The 22,339-nt window shown below is 38.8% G+C and overlaps 2 protein-coding genes and 24 non-coding genes across 26 annotated transcripts; all 26 read right to left on the bottom strand.

The window, feature by feature from the left end:
• Positions 1–20: 20 nt before the first annotated feature.
• On the bottom strand, positions 21–94 carry TRNAR-UCG. Its single transcript has one exon. It is a non-coding gene; the product is annotated as a tRNA-Arg (tRNA).
• A 108-nt stretch (positions 95–202) lies between these two features.
• TRNAR-UCG lies at positions 203–276 on the bottom strand. The gene has a single exon. It is a non-coding gene; the product is annotated as a tRNA-Arg (tRNA).
• A 111-nt stretch (positions 277–387) lies between these two features.
• On the bottom strand, positions 388–461 carry TRNAQ-UUG. Its single transcript has one exon. It is a non-coding gene; the product is annotated as a tRNA-Gln (tRNA).
• A 108-nt stretch (positions 462–569) lies between these two features.
• Positions 570–643, bottom strand: TRNAR-UCG. The gene has a single exon. It is a non-coding gene; the product is annotated as a tRNA-Arg (tRNA).
• A 108-nt stretch (positions 644–751) lies between these two features.
• TRNAR-UCG lies at positions 752–825 on the bottom strand. Its single transcript has one exon. It is a non-coding gene; the product is annotated as a tRNA-Arg (tRNA).
• Positions 826–1,115: 290 nt separating this feature from the next.
• On the bottom strand, positions 1,116–1,189 carry TRNAR-UCG. Its single transcript has one exon. It is a non-coding gene; the product is annotated as a tRNA-Arg (tRNA).
• Positions 1,190–1,300: 111 nt separating this feature from the next.
• Positions 1,301–1,374, bottom strand: TRNAQ-UUG. Its single transcript has one exon. It is a non-coding gene; the product is annotated as a tRNA-Gln (tRNA).
• Positions 1,375–1,482: 108 nt separating this feature from the next.
• TRNAR-UCG lies at positions 1,483–1,556 on the bottom strand. Its single transcript has one exon. It is a non-coding gene; the product is annotated as a tRNA-Arg (tRNA).
• Positions 1,557–1,664: 108 nt separating this feature from the next.
• Positions 1,665–1,738, bottom strand: TRNAR-UCG. The gene has a single exon. It is a non-coding gene; the product is annotated as a tRNA-Arg (tRNA).
• A 108-nt stretch (positions 1,739–1,846) lies between these two features.
• On the bottom strand, positions 1,847–1,920 carry TRNAR-UCG. The gene has a single exon. It is a non-coding gene; the product is annotated as a tRNA-Arg (tRNA).
• A 290-nt stretch (positions 1,921–2,210) lies between these two features.
• Positions 2,211–2,284, bottom strand: TRNAR-UCG. Its single transcript has one exon. It is a non-coding gene; the product is annotated as a tRNA-Arg (tRNA).
• A 108-nt stretch (positions 2,285–2,392) lies between these two features.
• On the bottom strand, positions 2,393–2,466 carry TRNAR-UCG. The gene has a single exon. It is a non-coding gene; the product is annotated as a tRNA-Arg (tRNA).
• Positions 2,467–2,574: 108 nt separating this feature from the next.
• On the bottom strand, positions 2,575–2,648 carry TRNAR-UCG. Its single transcript has one exon. It is a non-coding gene; the product is annotated as a tRNA-Arg (tRNA).
• A 108-nt stretch (positions 2,649–2,756) lies between these two features.
• On the bottom strand, positions 2,757–2,830 carry TRNAR-UCG. The gene has a single exon. It is a non-coding gene; the product is annotated as a tRNA-Arg (tRNA).
• A 108-nt stretch (positions 2,831–2,938) lies between these two features.
• TRNAR-UCG lies at positions 2,939–3,012 on the bottom strand. Its single transcript has one exon. It is a non-coding gene; the product is annotated as a tRNA-Arg (tRNA).
• A 108-nt stretch (positions 3,013–3,120) lies between these two features.
• TRNAR-UCG lies at positions 3,121–3,194 on the bottom strand. Its single transcript has one exon. It is a non-coding gene; the product is annotated as a tRNA-Arg (tRNA).
• A 108-nt stretch (positions 3,195–3,302) lies between these two features.
• On the bottom strand, positions 3,303–3,376 carry TRNAR-UCG. Its single transcript has one exon. It is a non-coding gene; the product is annotated as a tRNA-Arg (tRNA).
• A 108-nt stretch (positions 3,377–3,484) lies between these two features.
• TRNAR-UCG lies at positions 3,485–3,558 on the bottom strand. The gene has a single exon. It is a non-coding gene; the product is annotated as a tRNA-Arg (tRNA).
• Positions 3,559–3,666: 108 nt separating this feature from the next.
• TRNAQ-UUG lies at positions 3,667–3,740 on the bottom strand. The gene has a single exon. It is a non-coding gene; the product is annotated as a tRNA-Gln (tRNA).
• A 108-nt stretch (positions 3,741–3,848) lies between these two features.
• On the bottom strand, positions 3,849–3,922 carry TRNAR-UCG. Its single transcript has one exon. It is a non-coding gene; the product is annotated as a tRNA-Arg (tRNA).
• A 108-nt stretch (positions 3,923–4,030) lies between these two features.
• On the bottom strand, positions 4,031–4,104 carry TRNAQ-UUG. Its single transcript has one exon. It is a non-coding gene; the product is annotated as a tRNA-Gln (tRNA).
• A 3,500-nt stretch (positions 4,105–7,604) lies between these two features.
• On the bottom strand, positions 7,605–7,678 carry TRNAQ-UUG. Its single transcript has one exon. It is a non-coding gene; the product is annotated as a tRNA-Gln (tRNA).
• Positions 7,679–8,542: 864 nt separating this feature from the next.
• TRNAR-UCG lies at positions 8,543–8,616 on the bottom strand. The gene has a single exon. It is a non-coding gene; the product is annotated as a tRNA-Arg (tRNA).
• A 111-nt stretch (positions 8,617–8,727) lies between these two features.
• TRNAR-UCG lies at positions 8,728–8,801 on the bottom strand. The gene has a single exon. It is a non-coding gene; the product is annotated as a tRNA-Arg (tRNA).
• A 1,012-nt stretch (positions 8,802–9,813) lies between these two features.
• Positions 9,814–13,204, bottom strand: LOC111458771 (multiple organellar RNA editing factor 1, mitochondrial-like). The gene is made up of 5 exons (XM_023101577.1): positions 12,763–13,204; positions 11,219–11,316; positions 11,076–11,141; positions 10,329–10,978; positions 9,814–10,121 (listed from the first exon to the last, which is right to left on the bottom strand). Exons 1-5 carry the CDS (start codon positions 13,137–13,139, stop codon positions 10,110–10,112), a joined length of 1,203 nt encoding a protein of 400 aa, XP_022957345.1. The 5' UTR covers positions 13,140–13,204; the 3' UTR covers positions 9,814–10,109.
• A 693-nt stretch (positions 13,205–13,897) lies between these two features.
• On the bottom strand, positions 13,898–21,242 carry LOC111458653 (transmembrane 9 superfamily member 1-like). Its single transcript, XM_023101416.1, has 12 exons — positions 21,027–21,242; positions 19,650–19,842; positions 19,463–19,567; positions 17,910–17,927; positions 17,724–17,821; positions 17,487–17,639; positions 16,992–17,126; positions 16,627–16,793; positions 16,359–16,453; positions 15,878–16,251; positions 14,639–14,912; positions 13,898–14,409 (listed from the first exon to the last, which is right to left on the bottom strand). Exons 1-12 carry the CDS (start codon positions 21,126–21,128, stop codon positions 14,342–14,344), a joined length of 1,782 nt encoding a protein of 593 aa, XP_022957184.1. The 5' UTR covers positions 21,129–21,242; the 3' UTR covers positions 13,898–14,341.
• Positions 21,243–22,339: the final 1,097 nt, after the last annotated feature.

Raw genomic sequence — 22,339 nt, 5'->3', positions numbered from 1 at the left:
ATAATAAGAAAGAAGACCGACGACCACAATGGGAGTCGAACCCACGACCTTCTGATCCGAAGTCAGACGCGCTAATCCACTGCGCTATACGGTCATTTGTTTATTGTTCCTTGACTTACAGATGGTGCTGTTACAGTTAGTGGCGAACTTGCGTAATTAATCGATAAATAAAAAATAAGTCGATAAAAAGAAAGAAGACCGACGACCACAATGGGAGTCGAACCCACGACCTTCTGATCCGAAGTCAGACGCGCTAATCCACTGCGCTATGCGGTCATTTGTTCGTCGTCCCTTGACTTGCAGACGGTGCTGCTACAGTTAGTTACGAACTTGCGTAATTAATCGATAAATAAAAAATAAATCAATATAATAAGGAAAGAAGACCGACGACCACAGTGGGAGTCGAACCCACGACCTTTTGATCCAAAGTCAGACGCGCTAATCCAGTGCGCTATACGGTCATTTGTTTATCGTCCCTTGACTTACAGATGGTGCTGCTACAGTTAGTGGCGAACTTGCGTAATTAATCGATAAATAAAAAATAAGTCGATAAAAAGAAAGAAGACCGACGACCACAGTGGGAGTCGAACCCACGACCTTCTGATCCGAAGTCAGACGCGCTAATCCACTGCGCTATACGGTCATTTGTTTATTGTTCCTTGACTTACAGATGGTGCTGTTACAGTTAGTGGCGAACTTGCGTAATTAATCGATAAATAAAAAATAAGTCGATAAAAAGAAAGAAGACCGACGACCACAGTGAGAGTCGAACTCACGACCTTCTGATCCGAAGTCAGATGCGCTAATCCTCTGCGCTATGCGGTCATTTGTTTGTTGTCCCTTGACTTGCAGATGATGCTGCTACAGTTAGTGGCGAACCTTCGTAATTAATCGATAAATAAAAAATAAGTCGATAAAAAGAAAGAAGATCAACGACCACAGTGGGAGTCGAACCCACGACCTTCTAATCCGAATTCAGACGCGCTAATTCACTACGCTATACAGTTATTTGTTCGTTGTCCCTTGACTTGCAGATGATGTTGCTAGAGTTAGTGGCGAACTTGCGTAATTAATCGATAAATAAAAAATAAGTCGATAATAAGAAAGAAGACCGACGACCACAGTGGGAGTCGAACCCACGACCTTCTGATCCGAAGTCAGACGCGCTAATCCACTGCGCTATGCGGTCATTTGTTCGTCGTCCCTTGACTTGCAGACGGTGCTGCTACAGTTAGTTACGAACTTGCGTAATTAATCGATAAATAAAAAATAAGTCAATATAATAAGGAAAGAAGACCGACGACCACAGTGGGAGTCGAACCCACGACCTTTTGATCCAAAGTCAGACGCGCTAATCCAGTGCGCTATACGGTCATTTGTTTATCGTCCCTTGACTTACAGATGGTGCTGCTACAGTTAGTGGCGAACTTGCGTAATTAATCGATAAATAAAAAATAAGTCGATAAAAAGAGAGAAGACCGACGACCACAGTAAGAGTCGAACTCACGACCTTCTGATCCGAAGTCAGACGAGCTAATCCACTGCGCTATGCGGTCATTTGTTCGTCGTCCCTTGACTTGCAGACGGTGCTGCTACAGTTAGTTGCGAACTTGCGTAATTAATCGATAAATAAAAAATAAGTCAATATAAGGAAAGAAGACCGAAGACCACAATGGGAGTCAAACCCACGACCTTCTGATCCGAAGTCAAACGCGCTAATCCAGTGCGCTATACGGTCATTTGTTTATCGTCCCTTGACTTACAGACGGTGCTGATACAGTTAGTGGCGAACTTGCGTAATTAATCGATAAATAAAAAATAAGTCGATAAAAAGAAAGAAGACCGACGACCATAGTGGGAGTCGAACCCACGACCTTCTGATCCGAAGTCAGACGCGCTAATCCACTGCGCTATACGGTCATTTGTTCATCGTCCCTTGACTTGCAGACAGTGCTGCTACAGTTACTGGCGAACTTGCGTAATTAATCGATAAATAAAAAATAAGTCGATAAAAAGAAAGAAGATCGACGTCCACAGTGGGAGTCAAACCCACGACCTTCTGATCCGAAGTCAGACGCGCTAATCCACCGCGTTATGCGGTCATTTGTTCATCGTCCCTTGACTTGCAGACAGTGCTGCTACAGCTAATGGCGAACTTGCGTAATTAATCGATAAATAAAAAATAAGTCGATAAAAAGAGAGAAGACCGACGACCACAATGGGAGTCGAACCCACGACCTTCTGATCCGAAGTCAGACGCGCTAATCCACTGCGCTATACGGTCATTTGTTCATCGTCCCTTGACTTGCAGACAGTGCTGCTACAGTTACTGGCGAACTTGCGTAATTAACCGATAAATAAAAAATAAGTCGATAAAAAGAAAGAAGACCGACGACCACAATGGGAGTCGAACCCACGACCTTCTGATCCGAAGTCAGACGCGCTAATCCACTGCGCTATACGGTCATTTGTTCATCGTCCCTTGACTTGCAGACAGTGCTGCTACAGTTACTGGCGAACTTGCGTAATTAACCGATAAATAAAAAATAAGTCGATAAAAAGAGAGAAGACCGACGACCACAATGGGAGTCGAACCCACGACCTTCTGATCCGAAGTCAGACGCGCTAATCCACTGCGCTATACGGTCATTTGTTCATCGTCCCTTGACTTGCAGACAGTGCTGCTACAGTTAGTGGCGAACTTGCGTAATTAATCGATAAATAAAAAATAAGTCGATAAAAAGAGAGAAGACCGACGACCACAATGGGAGTCGAACCCACGACCTTCTGATCCGAAGTCAGACGCGCTAATCCACTGCGCTATACGGTCATTTGTTCATCGTCCCTTGACTTGCAGACAGTGCTGCTACAGTTACTGGCGAACTTGCGTAATTAACCGATAAATAAAAAATAAGTCGATAAAAAGAGAGAAGACCGACGACCACAATGGGAGTCGAACCCACGACCTTCTGATCCGAAGTCAGACGCGCTAATCCACTGCGCTATACGGTCATTTGTTCATCGTCCCTTGACTTGCAGACAGTGCTGCTACAGCTAGTGGCGAACTTGCGTAATTAACCGATAAATAAAAAATAAGTCGATAAAAAGAGAGAAGACCGACGACCACAATGGGAGTCGAACCCACGACCTTCTGATCCGAAGTCAGACGCGCTAATCCACTGCGCTATGCGGTCATTTGTTCATCGTCCCTTGACTTGCAGACAGTGCTGCTACAGCTAGTGGCGAACTTGCGTAATTAATCGATAAATAAAAAATAAGTCGATAAAAAGAAAGAAGACCGACGACCATAGTGGGAGTCGAACCCACGACCTTCTGATCCGAAGTCAGACGCGCTAATCCACTGCGCTATACGGTCATTTGTTCATCGTCCCTTGACTTGTAGACAGTGCTGCTACAGTTACTGGCGAACTTGCGTAATTAATCGATAAATAAAAAATAAGTCGATAAAAAGAAAGAAGATCGACGTCCACAGTGGGAGTCAAACCCACGACCTTCTGATCCGAAGTCAGACGCGCTAATCCACCGCGCTATGCGGTCATTTGTTCGTCATCCCTTGACTTGCAGACGGTGCTGCTACAGTTAGTGGCGAACTTGCGTAATTAATCGATAAATAAAAAATAAGTCGATAAAAAGAAAGAAGACCGACAACCACAGTGGGAGTCAAACCCACGACCTTCTGATCCAAAGTCAGACGCACTAATCCACTGCGCTATACGGTCATTTGTTCATCGTCCCTTGACTTGCAGACAGTGCTGCTACAGTTACTAGCGAACTTGCGTAATTAATCGATAAATAAAAAATAAGTCGATAAAAAGAAGAAAGACCAACGACCACAATGGGAGTCGAACCCACGACCTTCTGATCCGAAGTCAGACGCGCTAATCCACTGCGCTATGCGGTCATTTGTTAGTTGTCCCTTGACTTGCAGATGGTGTTGCTACAGTTAGTGGCGAACTTGCGTAATTAATCGATAAATAAAAAATAAGTGAATGAAAAGAAAGAAGACTGACGATCATAGTGGGAGTCGAACCCACGACCTTTTGATTCAAAGTCAAACACGCTAATCCACTGCACTATGCGGTGATTTGTTTGTTGTCCCTTGACTTGCAGATGGTGTTGCCACTGTTAATGGCAAACTTGCGTAATTAATCGGTAAATAAAAAATAAGTGAATAAAAAGAAAGAAGATCGACGACCACGGTGGGAAATGACCCTCTAATCCAAAGTCAGACGCGCTAATCCACTACGCTTTGCGGTCATTTCGTTATTATTCGTTACTCGCGGATGATGCTACTAAAGTTAGTGGCAAACTTGTGTAATTAATCGACAAACGACAAATATAAATAAGTGATTGAAAAGACAGAAGACCGAAAGTTGTTTTCTCGTTTTTGTATCTTACCATATCCACTAAAGATTGTCCTAAGACTAAAATATGGAAGAAAAAAACATTTACTCGCGCTAATCCCAATCAGGACCTAACATATGACGTCCTGTAATCATAGGTAACATGGACGGTTCGTAATATCAATATCACTTACACATATGATTTGTTTTAACCATATGGTGTGTCAATGAAAACAACCTAATGTTAACCCTATCATACCCTGTCAAATCATGTACCATTGTCATAGGAACCCTATTTGAGGCAGGGTTCCATAGGGTCGTGTAAGATTCATCCGATGGTATGAGGCTTTTTCCCCGGTATCGAGTAGACCCTCAAAGGTTCCATATGTTGAGGTTAAAATACTAAGGACAATCATTATGTTAGAAGAATCAAGCTTAAAATATGATTGGTATGTCTTGAGTGAGTCAAAGGTATTTCACTTCAAGATAATATTTGCAGTGAAATTCCATATGTGTTAACATAGAAACTTTTTTCTCCATTGAGACAGGGTCGTTAACTCGATCTGAAAAGTTGTTTTCTTCTTTCAGTATCATACCATATCGACTAAAGATTGTCCTAAGCTTAAAATATGGAAGAAAAAAAAATCATTTACTCTTGTCGATAAGACCTCAAGACGTCAACCCTGTCCCATATGCCCGCTGTCTAAACTTTAGGTATCGAGTAATAGAGCCGATGATTCGGCCCTGTACCTATATTCCAGGGTTGTAACAAAGTACTGGGTCACTTTGACCCTACCATACGAATTTCCAAGATAGGGTACCCGATCCACACCCTTACCATAGGGTTGGTGACATATTTTAACGTCCCTCTGCTGAAGGTGTTAACCATATGAACTTTTCCTCCATGCCTCCAATTAACTCGATTTCGTATTTCACATAACCAAGTCAATTATATTTTCGTATCATATTTTAGATCTTTCCATGAGAATACAACTTTCGTCATTATAATGATTGTCACTAGGACAATCTTTAGTCGATATGGTATGATACTAAAACTAACCAACAACTTTTCAGATCGAGTTAACGACCCTGTCTCAAAGGGGAAAAAAGTTCATATGTTAACACCTATAGAATTTCACTGCAAAATGACCCGCTTGCGAAAGTGAATAAACGGATAGTCATCCATGATCAACTTTTCTTCCATATTTTCCTCCCTTGTCGATAGGCCCGGAATGTGAAGCGAGAGTTATTCGTGCCCATGGGATTGTATACAAAACTGTCCATTATACACCCTATCCGGGGAGTTTCATATTTTAAGGTTACTCGACAGGAAACAAAGGTATGTGTAATGAGGAATTATGGAATAATCGGAATTAGTAGAATGGACTGCTACTCCAAATGTTCCGGAAGCGAAATTGGCGCTTAGTATTTTAACCAATCATATGTGTAAGATTCATCTTCGCTTCAAACACATGATACCTAAGTTCCTATGAGCGTTAAAGACTAAATTCTGAAAAACCTTTAATGAAACGCACGGGTGTAAAATATGGTACCTTATAGGATAAAATTTCACCCACGTTATCGACATAGGTTATGGTGAAAACCCTTTCACAAGGTACGGAACCATAAAGTTCCTGTTAACGATCATATGCCCAAAGGGGGAAAAGTGTAAGTACTTGAGCGTTCTAACCATAGCGGTCCATGATATCGATACCCATGAATCCTATGATTCCCTCAACCTTGTCGAGTAGACCCTCATGGAGGCACCCAAATCTTTATGTGAAAAACCTTTGTTTCTTTCGATTTTTTTCAACGAATCTATAAGGAACGCTCAAGTTTGATGAAACTTACACATATGATTGGTTAACATATGAAACTTATTCACTTTCACTCCTTGGACAGAACACTCATAAGGGAAATTATCGTATACACTATGTGATTATGAGTTAGGACCCTGACATAGGAACGACTCGGAATCATGATTTAACAGGGTTCTGACATGGAGCTCAAGAAAGAAGACCGACGACCACAGTGGGAGTCAATCAAACTCATGACCTTCTAATCCAAAGTCAGACGCGCATGACATAGGAACGGCCCGGAATCATGATTTAACAGGGTCCTAAATCAAACCCATGACCTTCTAATCCAAAGTCAGACGCGCTAATCCACTACGCTTTGGCGGTCATTTCGTTATTATTCGTTACTCGCGGATGGTGCTACTAAAGTTAGTGGCGAACCTGCATAATTAATCGACAAACGATAATTAAAAAAACATGGAGCTCAAGAAAGAAGATCGACGACCACAGTGGGAGTCAATCAACCCCATGACCTTCTAATCCAAAGTCAGACGTGCTAATCCACTACGCTTTCGCGGATGGTGCTACTAAAGTTAGTGGCGAACTTGCGTAATTAATCGACAAACGATAAATAAAAATAAGTGAATGAAAAGAAAGAAGGCCGACGACCACAATGGAAATCGAACCCACGACCTTCTGATCCGAAGTTAGACGCGCTAATCCACTGCACTATACGATTATTTGTTCGTTGTCACGTGACTCGTGGATGGTCTGCTACAGCTAGTGACGAACTTGCATAATTAATCGACAAAAGATAAATAAAAACAAGAAATTGATAGGAAAGAAGACTGACGATCACAGTGGGAGTTGAACCCACAACCTTATGATCCAAAGTCAGCTAATCCACTGCGCTAATCCACTTCGAATCAGAAGTTAGTGGCGAACTTGCGTAGTTAATCGAGAAACGATAAATAAAAAGGAAGAAAGACCGACCACACAGTGGGAGTCAAACCCACAACCTTCTGATCCGAAGTCAGACGCGCTAATCAGAATGCATTTTGGGGTTAGGTAGTTAGCCGGACTAACTAAAAGGAAATGTCACGCTCAGCGTGTCACGAGATATGGGGCGTTCTAATCGAAGGGTCATACTTCTCGGCCCTATTATGGTAAGGCCAATGCACCCGCCGGTGTGATGGCGAACACGCTGTGCTGTCAGCTAAGCTGTTCCCCTTGTAGACGACAGAGGAGATATATAGAGTGTGCCGTGCTTTCTTGATAAATAGTAGCACTAGTACATCTCTTGCATAATTAATCGACAAACGATAAATAAAAATCAATCCACTGCGCTATGCGGTCATTTCGTTATTGTTTCGTTACGCGCGGATGGTGCTACTACAGTTAGTGGCGAACTTAAAAATAAGTGATTGAAAAGAAAAAACAGAAACAACCACAGGAGGAGTCGAACCCACAACCTTCTGATTCAAAGTCAGACACGCTAATCCACTACACTATGCGGTCATTTGTTCATCATCTCGTGACTCGCGGATGGTGCTGCCACAGTTAGTGGCGAGCTTGCGTAATTAATCGACAAACGATAAATAAAAATAAGTGAATAAAAAAAGGAAGTTAGACAGACGCGCTAATGCATTCCGACACTGTGACTCGCGGACAGTGCTGCTACAACTAGTGCCTAACTTGCGTAATTAATCGACAAACGATAAATAAAGGGAGTTGAATCCATGACCTTGTGATCCGAAGTCAGATTCCCTAATCCAAACACTATGCGGTCATTTGTTCGTTGTCTCGTGACTCACAGATAGTGCTGCTACAATTAGTGGCGAACTTGCGTAATTAACCGACAAACGATAAATAAAAATAAGTGATTGAAAAAAAAGAAGACCAACGACCAAAGTGGGAGGCAAACCCATGACCTTCTAATCCAAAGTCAGACGCGCTAACCACTACGCAATGCAATCATTCGTTTGTCGTCTTGTGACTCGAAAATGGTGCTGCTACAATTAGTGGCGAACTTGCATAATTAATGACCATCCGAAGTCCTAATCCACTGCACTATGCAATCATTTATTTGTTGTCTTGTGACTTGCAGAATAAATAAAAATAAGTGAATAAAAAAGAAGAAGAAAAATCAACCACTATGGGGAGTCGAACCCACGACCTTCTAATCCAAAGTTAGATGCACTAATCCACTACGCTATGCAACTCGTGACTCACAGATCATGCTGCTACAGTTAGTGGAGAACTATGCACGCAATGAGGTCATTTCGTTATTCGCGGATGGTGCTGCTACAGTTAGTGGCGAACTTGCGTAATTAATCGACAAACGATAAATAAAAATAAGTGAATGAAAAGAAAGAAGACCAACGACCACAGTGGGAGTTGAACCCACGACCTTCTGATCCGAAGTCAGACGTGCTAATCCACTACGCTATGCAGTCATTTGTTCATTGTTGTGACTCACAAATGGAGCTGCTACAGTTAGTGGCGAACTTGCGTAATTAATCGACAAACGATAAATAAAAAATAAGTGAATAAAAAGGAAGAAGACCTGACCACAGTGGGAGTCAAACTCATGACCTTCTGATCCGAAGTCAGACGCGTTAATCCACTGCGCTATGCAGTCATTGGTTCATCATCTTGTGACTCGTGGATGGTGGTGCTACAGTTAGTTGCGAACTTGCATAATTAATTGTCAAACGATAAAGAAAAATAAGTGAAAAAATGAAGAAGACCGACCACAATGGAAGTCAAACCCACAACCTTCTGATCCAAAGTTAAACGCACTAATCCACTACACCATGCGGTCATTTGTTCATTGTCTATGACTCGCAGATGGTGCTGCTAAAGTTAATGGCAAACTTGCGTAATTAATCGACAAACGATAAATAAAAATAAGTGAAATAGAAAAGAAGAATACCAACCATAGTTGGTGTCAAACCTACAATCTTCTAGTCCGAAGTCAAACACGCTAATTCCTATGCAATCATTTGTTCATTGTCTTATGACTCGGCAATGACTCGATAAACGATAAATAGAAATAAGTAGATAAAAAGGAAGAAGACCAACCACAGTGGGAGTCAAATCACAACCTTCTGATCATCATCTGGTGACTTGCGCAATTAATCGGCTAACAATAAAAAGAAACAAGTGAAAGAAAAAGACCGACCAAAGTGGTAGTGGGTTGGGATGAGACAAGATAATTGTTTTGGTTGTAAATTTTCACAAACTTGCCCAATTCAACCCTAAAAACCCTAAAACTTTTTGGATTAAGCTGATTTAAGTTATTTATTTAAATTTTTGTGTTTAATAAAAATAAAATGTTAGTTTATAAAATATTTCTTTTTTCAAATGTTTTATTTTAAAATTTGTGTTCCAAATAATTAAATATTATTTTAAAGAGTTAGTTGAAAAATAAATAATTATGAAATTAAATAAAAATAAAAAAATAATATATATTTATACAAAATGTAAATTTTCAATAAATTTGGATACATTTCAACCTAAAAGCATAGTGTGAATCAAATTCAATCTATAAAAGTGTTATCTTCTATAATAATAAATTTAAAAAAAGAAAAAACTACACTCCACATAGAACTTGGTTTTCGGTGACATATTGGATTAGTTTAAAGTGCTTATAAAAAAATAAACAGCTTCAGCTTTATAAGAATAAAGTGTAATCAACAGACAAAATTTATATAAGTAAATTTCATGATAGCCATGGCAATAAAAAGAAAGTGGTTCTCCAAGACGACATCCATGAGGGAGAAGAAGCAAGCCTAACAGCAAAGAAAATAACCCAACACAAGACCTGCAAAATCATCACAAGAACAAATTCTAAAAGCTTTCCCCTAATTGTTTTCCTACAAGAAACACGAGAGACAAATGGAGTGCCTCATGGTTCCTTCCTCTTAAGTCTCTTCACATCAAATATTCAAAATCTCCCCTGCAAAAAATCAATAGATGTCGTTGTTAAAATGGAACTCTAAAGCACATATTCATGTAACTCAGTGAGAATAAACGGCGTTCATCGACGTTCGGTTCAGTGGTTTTCCAGAGAGAGACAACTATCTACTAACAACCAATTCTAGCATTGTAAGAAAAATGAATGGACCAAACTATTTAGTGTTTGCTGTATTATAAAATGCCTTACTTGGTTGTTGTTCCATGTTTGTCCACCAGGAGTGTAGTTTCGTTGTTCTTCTTGCATGTTTCTTTCGGTCGAGCCTGGATAAGATCCATGACTCTGTCCTTGACCATAAGGCGTTCCTGTTCCATGGCCATGATATCCGCCTTGCCCATGAGCTCCACCCTGTGCAGGATTAAAACCATTACCAGAATTACCCTGGCCCGGTGGCGGTACATAATCTCTCTGCGCTCCTCCTTGGGGTTGGTAATTTCCTTGCACATCATGGTTATGACTTCCCTGCCCCCATTGGTTGTAGTTTCCTTGATTAGAAGTCATTGGACCTCTTCCTCCTCCCTGATAGGGATCTCTTCCTTCAGGAGCATAATTGTTCATAGGTGAAGGATCTCTCCTTTCTCCAGCCCCAGGGGGGCCATAATTTTGGGGTGGACCTTGTGGTGTATAGTTCTGTGAAGGCCCGAAGTTGCGTCCATCTCCTTGCATAGAACCCTGTTGACCGAAGGATGCATTACCTTGCCAATTCGGTGCTGGTCTATTCCCCCTATCATATCTCGGTTGATCGGGATTTCTGTTCCGTTCACGATACCTTCCCCCCTGCCTCCCATATTGAACCGGCGGTGGTCTTGGTATAATTGTTCCATCAATATATTTGTCTCCTGATGATTACAAAATAAAGTAGCAAATTCAAAGAAAGAAATGGCACATTTAATATACCCCCCACATTAGTCATTGTCAATTTGGAAATTTGCATACCTCCATACTCCTTGTTTACAGGATCAATGTAAGAATCAGGCAATATAAACACAACACCAGGTAAACCTAGAAAAATAAATATGGAAAATCAGCATGGAACATGATATCTGAATGGTGGAAAAGTAAATGTCTTTAGCAACTACCGCGAAATTTTTCTGATTCTTCTTCTGTCATTACAGCTTGAAACCCCTGATACGTTGTTGTACTACAAGCATACATTTTCTTTTTTGCTTCTTCCACACTGTTCATGGTTTGGGGAAAGAATGTTAAACAGAGGCACAATTTTTCCCAATTTAATCATCTCAAAATACTAAGCTACAGCAGCTTCAATCAGTTCAAATTTCAACAAAAAGGTAAAAATTGTCGTGAACATAGTTAGAATAAAGAATGTGATAAGATCATGCGATGGCTACAAAAGCAAGATTCTCTTGAAGCATGCCATGGTTGGTAAGACAGAAAATACACCAACTTAAGATCCATGGGTGTTAAAGGCCAAGTTACCTGCATTAACATGATAACTAATCTTATAATAGGATATCTAAAGGTTAAGAAAACCAGAGGATAAATATCCTGAGGTAGCATTAAAACTTGATCTCATAACCTAAATATATGAATTATAATAGCTTAACCTTTTCAGTACTGGTCAAGTCCACAGTGGGTAACATAATACTACCATATATTAATAAATAATACCATGAACATTCCATCAACTAAGCCAGCCTACACACTCCAACCAACAACAAAAAAACATAGGATGAGAAATGAAACCTCCACCTGTGAGATCTCACATCGGTTGCAGAGGGGAACGAAGCTTATAAGGGTGTGGAAACCTCTCCCAAGTAGAGGCGTTTTAAAAACCTTGAGGGGAAGCTCGAAAGGGAAAGGCCAAAGATGACAATATCTGCTAGCAGTGGGCTTGGACCGTTATAAATGGTATCAGAGCCAAGCATCGGGCGGTGTACCAGCGATGACGCTGGGCTCCCAAGGGGAGTGAAATGTGAGATCCCACATCGGTTGGAGAGAGAACGAAATCTTCTTTATAAGGATGTGGAAACCTCTCCCTAGTAGATACGTTCTAAAAAACTTCAAGGGAAGCCAGAAAAGGAAAGCGCAAAGAAAACAATATCTGCTAATGGTGGGTGGGTTGGACAGTTACACCACCTCTCTTGCTTTAAATAATATATCAAATTCCCGTTAACTTCAGAGAGTATTTGATTCAGGATGATGAAGGAAGCATATTACAGAGAAAATAGTGCTACTTAGGAGACCAGAATAGAAGAAATTGAGTGATGATAGATATATATCTAACTCAGGTTTACTCGTTAATATTCAATAAAAAATAGTTTGGAGTCATTTCATATCAGCAGCATCTGCGTTGCGACAGAAAACTGTAAAGGAACAAAACTATCCATCCTAAATAATCTTGGGAGTGGCATATAGATTTCCTACCAGAAGTATGCATAGCCACACCGAGATATCTTCACTTTATCAATCATAAAAATGAAATGAGGAGAAAATGCAAATCAGAACAGTCAAAATTCAAATGATTCCAAAATATAATGACATGAATAATTGAAGAGACAACTCAAACGAAGTTGCGCCTCTCGTGTAGCGAGTAAGGAGGCAAGAGAGGCAGGATGTAAGTTCTAAAACTCATGCTTTAACAAAAGTCGAAAAGAAATAAAACCTTATATTCAAGCCTTTGGCACAGGTTTCTTCGTAGGTCCGAACCATCTCCTCAGGAGTGGGTTTAGGGTCCTTAGGGAATTCCATGGTGATAAGCCAGTGGTTGTAATCGCAGCCCTCGAACAGTATTGTATCGGGCCCTATCTTGTCATCTTCGGTATTGCTCCCAAACGATGACCGGTAAGAGAGCGCCATTGACGATGATCTCAGAGGCCAACATGGTGAGATCATGGCGGGAGACTTTGATAGTGAAACAGGGGAAGTAAATAAAAGAGAGAGGCTAGTTTGAGTAGATACGGCCGAAGTCGAAGAAACATGGCGGTGGAAAACGGAAAGAGCGGACAAGGTGCGGCGGAGACGAAGTGAATGCACTGCCATAACTGGTTCGAGACGGTAGTCGGAATGGACAAAGAACCGAGGGTTTGGGGAAAATATTTTCTGAAGGGTTTTGGATGAAGTATAAAGGCGACAGAGGGTCCTCGTTGATCTTAAACGACGCCGTTTTAATTCTTTCAACTTCAATATGATTGGCATTTTCTTGTTTTTTTTTTCTTTTTTCCCCTTTTTTGTACAATAATGGTAGTATTTAAATATTTGTATGGTTAATTTTAACTCAATTAAACTATATTTTAACAAATTAATAAATAAATTAAAGTGTTCCAAAAGTGAATAAAAATTGAAATCAATATTAATTTAGGACAGGAAAAGAGGAAATGCTTTCGCAAGAAAAGAGGAGGAAGAAGAGTCGGTCAAGCAGCTTCCTTAGCCCCTCTCCTTTCGAAACTCTTAGTCAAGCCATGGAGCGCCCTTTGTAAAGGTAAGGCCTTAGTTTTCCCTATTAGGCAACCTAATATGGTGCAATGCTTTCTTTTTGTGTGTGTGCACGCGCAGTAAGGAGATGGTTTGAGATAAAAGCTCCGTCTCCTCCTTCTAAAACGTTGAAAAAGCGCTGTCAGCTTCCCCTTTTCTCTATAGAAATGGATAGAAATGTGTACCCGTCGAACCAAGGACCTACGAAAGTCGGGGCTACCCCTCGCCATGACCAACACAATAGTGTTCTAAACGAAATGAACATAAGAAGGAAATGTATATATGTAACGAAAATTGATCGAAGAATCCTTAATAACTCATTTAGGGAAAGAAAAAACAATTTTTTTTTTAAAACATGTGAGTTCTGTTTGAAGTAAAGTTAAGCACAAGGAAACTCCTTCCAGTGGAGCTTTGTGTCCAAAAAATGGGCAAAGATGTGTAGAGGGAGGGCATGAAAAAATGAATATATAACCTTTCTAAGCCTTAAAAAGAAACAATCTCTGCCCTTCTCATGACCGAGATATCACTTACAGCCGAGGAAATGTGAATCACAAAAGAAAAAAAGAACAAAATTGGGCACTCCTAATGCATAAAAACCATGCACCCACAAACACTAACCCTGTGAGTTCAATCCAACAGGCGTTTGCAAGAAGACATCTCCTGCCTGCTATATGATACAATCGCTTCCTCTCACGATTTTCGAAACAACATCGACACGATGAAGCGGAAAGTGAAGCTAAGTGTGGTCTTCTTTTCTCTTGTATCAACCCCTAATCGCACTTGATGTTTTTGTAGATCCTCCTCACGAACAAGTTGGAGCCAAGGTAGCCCACAGCTCCTGCACATTCAGAATATTAATCAACCGGGTTCAATCGATACCGTGCTAAAGAAACATGCTCATCTTAAAGAATACCAGAGGCAATCAAAAAAATGTCAACGAGTATGAAGTTCACAGCAGTCTGTAGTGGAAGTAAAAATCATTTATAGAACATGTAATTTAGAAAACAGAAGATATAAAAGCGGATTCAAAAAGTTGCTGAAATTTAGAGAAGTATGCAACAACTCACCGCATAAAATTCCTAATCCAAGACAGAACATCAAGGTATATCCAAAATAGAAGCTGGTCTGGAAGAAGCCTGACATCTTTGTCTTAACATAGTAGTAGTATATTGAGTATAAGTACACATAAACAGCGGTTGATGCAGCAGAGAAGAAAGAAGTCCACTGCCAGTGATAGTTCTCAGCATTGAGCAAGAAGTATGTCCCAACGATTGTGACACAAATAGTAACAATAATGAGAATCAGAAAAACCAGCAGCATAAAGCCATAGACATAGTACACCTGCTGACAAGAATAGAATGTTATAACTGTAAAAATCATGTTCGATACGAGATGAATCAGTTGTGACACTTCCAATAAATTTATGCAACTATTTCCACCAACACCAGCAACGTCAAATAATTTTTTCGGTCGTTATTTCTTGTGATAAGAAACCACAATACATTACTGCTCAAAAATACAAAAACGAAGCAAACGGAGTGAGCATTGAGCAACACCGCAACCTAACAAGAGACCTTGAGAGAAGCAATTCCAATCAAATTCTATAATAAAGATCAAGTAAGTATCAGAAAAATGATGGGATATACTCCAGCATAAAACAGTGTGCTGTAAACGTAAACAATCCAAAAACCTTCTACTTAGCCTATCTTTCTTCTGGAAAAATCATTGTTACTCTCAATCCTAAGAAGTCTCGAAAAAATTTAGACAGGAAGAACCAAAAAGAAAATTGATGTATGGGTTCTTGCAACAATTATATGTAAAAATAGTTGTTATCTTTAGCCATTCAAGTAATAGAAAATTACAAACATCTTGGACGGATAATCGCATAATTGTATCACAGATCATGTTCAATTTACATGCAGATAGATTCAAAACTATACTTTCTGCGTTGTCTTCATGGTCATGACTACAAAGTCAAGTCCCAAGGTCATTTGGTTTAACTCTATGAGGGTGCCTGCTTGAGAGGTTTGGGTAGGAATGAACCAAAGAGTATTATAAGATAAAGCGCAGTCATGGAAGAAATTCAGAATTTGACTTAGATGTTTGGGTTATGCAGGTGCACTATTTCTATCCTTTACATAATTTTGTAGGCCTATTTTTATTCTACCTAATTGGGACAATTTTTGTGGATTCCCTTGGCACCTCATCAATTGCTATAATTGACAAGTTCATCATACTATTGCACTTAATAACTTGCTATTTTCACAATTAACCAACCACATGCACACAAAAACAGGGCACTTCACCTTGTAATTCCAGAAAGATGTGAAGACAAAATACATCTCAATGAAGATGCTGCCAAAGGGCAACAATCCACCCATCAATGAGACCACAGACGGCGTGAGGTACCATTTCTTCTCAGGAATTGGACGAGGGATGGTCTTCACACGGCAAGGGTTGTTTGCAGTGCCACTCCAGTTTCTTCCAACAACTGTACCGAGAAGTACCAGAGGGAAAGAAATGAAAGCCCAAATGACAAAAACAACGACCATGGTGCCAAATGGAATAGCTGCTAAAGAACCATAGAATACAGCAATCATGTTCAAAACGAAGCCGATTCCAAAGCATGTGAAGGGAAATAGAGAGGCTGTGAGGATCATCGACTTTATCCAACTTTTACCTGATGATGGAATGTAACATAAGAAATAACCACATAAGCAACCATACTCAAGCATATATTGAAGTATAAAGAAGGATAACAGGAAAATTAGTAGATAAAATGCTTACCACCATGGCGTGAGTACATTCCACCACTCACATAACCTGATAGAGATGATGTAAGTGCATAGCATACAATGAAAGTTGTGATAATTGCCCCCCTCCTGCATCAAAATGGAACCGTTGCAAGAAAAACATGACAAAGAAGAGATGAAATGAAATCAAAGAGAAGGCACAAGAGAGATTTGACATTGCATGGTTATTAATTCAATAAGTATGCTGGCTTCGTTGTAAAGAAAATGTACAAACTATAATAAAAAGGCAAAATATTACATACCCGACATACAACATTACAACAATTGCCAATAAGATAACGAGAAGAACAAGTACTGCAAGCTGAGCACCTGTGCCCACAACAGCTGAAAGAATAACTAGACCACGAGGAGATCTAAAAACGTCTCCATGAACAAGCTTCCAGCCAGACTCTTCATTGACATCCCGTTCCTGAAAACAAAATATATGCACACACAAAGAATTGATAAGAGATCAATATTTTCTCAAACATGGAGCAAAAATTTATATTAAAAAAAACAGATATATATACATCTATGCATACGTGAAAACATAAATATACAAGTATACACACAGATATAAATAGATATATAAAGAAAGAAAGAGATCAAAAAAGCAAGGGAATATCACCAGAGTCTCCAGATCATCATCCTCCCGAGCATATTTTGCATAGTCATTTCTAAGAGTCCGCATTAATATCATTGACACCAAACCAGTAAGGAAGATGACCATCATGAAGGAGTTAAAAATAGAAAACCAATGGATCTGCACATTCAAACACATGCCATACTTGGTTAAAATAGAACAGAGAGAGCCAAGCAAAGTAGCTACATAACTAAAACGGAAACACAAGCACAATGAACGTAAATATGACCAGAAGAGCGAAGATACTGCACAAGAGAGAAAGGTATTCTGTTTGGGAATCCAAACATAGAAGTTGAACACTTTTTGGACAAGATTTTTCTTCTTTATTTTCTGAAGAATGCCGACTTTCCTTTTCAGGCAAACTTAGCATTTAGTAAAAATGAGAAGTTGATTAAAACTGTTGAGATGACCTTTTTACAATTGAACAGGATGAGAAGTTAATAGATAAAAGGTTAAATTTATTAAAATTCAATAGAATACCTGGTGCTCAAAAAATGGATAATCCAAATAGATATCAAAGCGGCGGGCAAAAGTGACATTGGTAGGTATCCATTTGACAGAATATGTCATGTCCAAAGATCTTCCAACCTCCAAGGACTTTGGGCTTTCTTGAGTAAGATTCACATGAATAATCTACAGGACAAAATTTTAGCTGTTATAAATCAATTAACCGAGTACCACAATAAAAGTCCGTATAAAGTTTGAACTTTCACAAACCTGGTCTTTGTTGTATTTAACAATAATATTCTTATGAGTGTACAGAACATGTTTTTCATCTTCACTATTCTTGTCTGAATGCAGCTCTCCAACAAAGCCTAAACAGTGCAAAACAAAATTTCAGCAAGCCATCAACTAATTTAAGAACTCTCCAATTGAACAAACTGCAGCAGGCAGAGAACATACCCCATAAAGGCAGATCATCTGAACTTGTATTTGGCATGAAAAGAATAAGAAAAAAACATATACATAAAACAAGAGTCAGTTTTACAATAAAGAATCAAGATCACAAGGCTACAACTAGATATAACCTGGAGGAAAAGAAAAGAGGCAAAAGAAACAATTGATTGTAAACTGCAGTTTGTTGCTAATTGAAGTAAAGGTCCAGTTAAACACATTCTGCTCATTTCTTATTACCTAACTGTCAAATAATTTTTTTTTCTGGGCCAAAGAATACAACGTTGAGATGTCATGGAAAAACTTGAGAGTGTCTATCTGGGGGGGGGGGGACATGTTTTTTCTTTGAAAGAAAAAAAAATATCTTTTTGGTCCATGAATTTTGAGTTTGATTTCCATTTGTTCCTTGGGGGAGGAGCATCCCAAGCCCATAATGTCTATGCTTATAAGCTAGTGAGGTAACATGTTACTTATTTGAAGAAATAAATATCTTTTTGGTCCATGAATTTTGAGTTTGATTTCCATTTGTTCCCTATGTTTCAAAACACTATATTTTTTTCTTTGACCTTTGAGTTTAGTTTCCATTTTAGTCCCTAAGTTACAAGATTTTACCGACAAATGCTCACCTTTGACCTTTGATGTTAACTTTCAACTAAATAATTTAATCATGATGTGGAATTTTTAAATTAATAGTGACAAAAATTTAACAAAAACCAATTTAATCATACTTAATTTAATTTTTTTAAGTTAATTAATAGAAAATGAACACAAATGACAAATGACTAAAAGTAAGTATTATCACATGAGCATTGTAAAATCTTGAAACCTAGGACCAAATGGAAACTAAACTCAAAACTCAGAGGTAATATAGTAAAATTTTGAAATCTAAGGATCAAATAGAAACCATACTTAAAAATAGGATTTGCTTTTAACAATGTGTCAAACTATTGTAAGGATAACTCCCTCATCAAAATCACTTACACATGAGTCCTAAGGCTTACCATCAAAATCAAAATGGTCATCGAGTTGTTGTAATTCATTATGAAGTTAAACTAATATGAGATAAAAATCTATTGCCAATAAGAAAAGGAGATCAACAATATTGAAAGCGGTCTTGCTTTAGTTCAGTTATGACGAGCAAGGTTCACTTCTATATATCCTCCTCTCCTTATGTCTAACATTGAAATTCTTCTGAGCTGGTCTCCAATGAATTTTAAATCGCACCTAGGCTGAAGGGCAAATCTAGTCCAATGAAGAGTTAAGTCACTACGATTAGGTACCCTTCTACCTTTTTTAATGAGATTAAAAAGAAATTTGATGAAACACCTTTTACCAATTTATGTCGTTGTTAGTAGTAAAAGAAAAGTTAGGACAATTAATTTCCATTGTTCTAATTGAAAGTGATTAAGATGTTTAACTAACTGGCCTATTCCTCAACAAGCAAATAAGGTTGTGATGGACAGATAAATTCAATTTAAATAAATTTTCCGAAGTGAATTATATCACCATTCAATCAATTATGTATGTGTTAGCATAGCTATAAAACATTATACAGATCGTACCCATAAAGAATTCAAGCCAGTAACTGCTCTTGATTGCATCCTTGAATTGTTTAACCGTTGTTTCATCAAGATCAAGATGACAAATGGTAGTTCTGTCCACATTTCCTGCAACATGAAAATATTAATGAGCAAACTGTATAGCCATGTCTAGCTTATCAGATTTAGCATAACACGAAATATTGCATACTCTGAAACTTTAATTCGATCCGACTGTCAATAAGTTCATTTCCACCAAGGACCTCACCAAGACCACCCCATTTGTGAGCAGATTCCCCAGATGGGTGACAAAATGGAAGGCTATAGTAATTATATGTTTCTTGTGGATTATTATAAGGGCCAACTTTGTTTACCCAGAGAACAACTGATTCCCCTGGTTGATACTGCAATTAATGATTATGAAGGGAGGGTAAGCAACTCGAATTAGAATCTTAAGCACTAAAAAACTTCACAAACTTTAAACTAAACGAAAAACAGACAAGGTCGATATCAAGCAGCATCTTAATCAATATACACTATGCAAACAAATTGCTGGAGGAGATGTCACTAAAACACAACTAAAACAAAAAAGAATAATCACGTTGACCATGTTATCCAGCTAGCTAAACGTGACGTTCAAAAAGTTATTGGGAGACCGGGAGTGCATGAATTAAAAAAAGAATCAAAGTTGTTGTCTTTTGCAAGTATCAGGATCTTTGGAGAACTTCTTTCTTTTACATAAAGAAAATGCCAGCTCAGACGAACAGCATGGAATCTATATAACAGAACCTTGTAAAACTACGGGAAATAAATATATATTGGAAAAGGTACCTTTACAACGTTGCTGGGATATAACATATAGAGGTTCAAATTCAAATTATTTGAGAACTGCTATAAGACCCATTTTTATTTAATCTAAGAACAAATAAAAAGGATACTGATGAATTTATGCAGGAAAAAGAGCGTGTCTTATCATATGACCAACTACGATTGTGCAAAGGTGTAAACAGATTTCGCGGCAGACTGACTTAACGCTAAGTTTGGATCTGAACAAAATAAATTAATTGTCTAACTGCAGCAGTTGGCCCCTTGGTTTGGATTAAAAAAACTTATGGAATTAAAAAAAAAAAAAAAAAGAACACTCGTGAAGAATCCTTCATCACTGCTAAAGACTCCGTTCCTGCTGCTTTGATCTGGACACCGTCGAACCAATATCAGCTGGATAGTTCAAGAAATATTCTTATATACGCCTACCTCCGCCGCAAATTGACAGTTCGCGGGTTAAATTAGAACGTGAGAAACACCAATGGACATGTGAAAACAGAAATGAGATTCAATACGGCAGTCCAGCAATAGAGCGCTAACACAAACACATTCAAAATGACAAAATATAAAACGGCAATAGAGACTAATGTCAAAAACCCGAAACCAATCAAACGGCGGCAAAAGCATCAAAATGTGCACGGATCTGACATAAAGAATCCAAAGAGAAATGGAGGAAGGACGGGAAGGTCTTGGAGATCAAGTGGCCAATTCATTGGTGTGCAGAGTTTGGTAGATGAGCTCAAAAGATAAGGAAATTGCGTACCTTGTGATCCGACTCAGAAGCAAGCGCGGGAGAACGGAAAAAGATGAAGAAGAAGAAGATGAAAGGCCCTGTTAGAGGAATCCGGCGTACGCAAGAGGACATGGCAGAAGGTGGGTGGTGAAGATGGCCGGCTGTTGCCTCCGTCGCTCTCTCTCTCTCTCCAGGCCCGGGTGCTGCACTTCCCAACAATGGAAGGTGGAAGACTGGCAATCGGCCTTTCCGAAAAAACTAAATATCATTCTATTTTTAAAATATGAAAAAATATGTTATGTTTTTTTTTTTCCTTTCCATTTTTTTTTTTTTTTAATAAATGTCTTGTTTTCATCCATGAATTTTAACTATTGTAATAAAAAATAAATAAATAAAGCTTTAAATTCATTTTCATATAATTAATTATGTTTTTATTATTTTACTTCCTCCACTTCAAAGTATTTATTTTCATCTTTCCATGTTTAAAAATTAATAAAATAAAGTAAAATACTTAATGACTTTTAAAATACGTTTTAGTCTTGTATTTATTTTCAAATTTATTCTAGCTTTTAAATTTAAAAAAATTAATAATAAATAAGTCACTTTATTACTTCAAAATATATATATATATATATATAATTCTATTGTAATTTTATTTGAATATCGCAAAATAAAGAGTGAAGTCAAAAGTCAACAGTGACAAGTAAATCCACGAGGATGGCTTAAATGCACTCGAGGTGGTGGTCTTCGAGCCATATTTAATTTCGACAACATCTTGGAATGTGATGTCTCACATTAGTTGGAGAGGAGAACAAAACATAAGGGTGTGGAAATTTTTCCACGCATTTTAAAGCCTCGTGGAAAAGCTCGAAATGGAAAGCCCAAAGAGGACAATATCTAATAGCGGTGGAATTGGGTCGTTACAAATAGTATCAGAGTCAGACACCGGACGATGGGTAAGCCTTCTCGCTATTTTCCAAAGGGGTAGACATGTGGCGGTGTGCCAGGAAGGACGCTGGCCCCAAAGGGGGTGGATTTGGTGTCAGTCCCACATCGATTGGAAAAAGGAACAAGTGCCAGCGAGGATGTCGGGCCTCGAAGGGGGTGGATTGTGATGTCCCACATTGGTTGGAGAGGAGAATAAAACACCCTTTATAAGAGTGTGGAAACCTTCCCCTACCAGACGCGTTTTAAACCCTTGGGGGGAAGCTCGAAAGAGAAAGCCCAAAGAAGACAATATCCGCTAGCGGTGGATCTGGGTCGTTACATAGAACATTGTGGCGAATAATTGTGCAACATTATTAAAAGCTTTTATCTGGGTCATTACATGGAACTTCATTATT

Source organism: Cucurbita moschata, unplaced genomic scaffold (genome assembly GCF_002738365.1).
Source record: "Cucurbita moschata cultivar Rifu unplaced genomic scaffold, Cmos_1.0 Cmo_Scf00021, whole genome shotgun sequence".
NCBI lineage: Eukaryota > Viridiplantae > Streptophyta > Magnoliopsida > Cucurbitales > Cucurbitaceae > Cucurbita > Cucurbita moschata.
The sequence above is the reverse complement of the archived record's forward strand: the minus strand, read 5'-3'. Positions and strand labels throughout refer to the sequence as shown.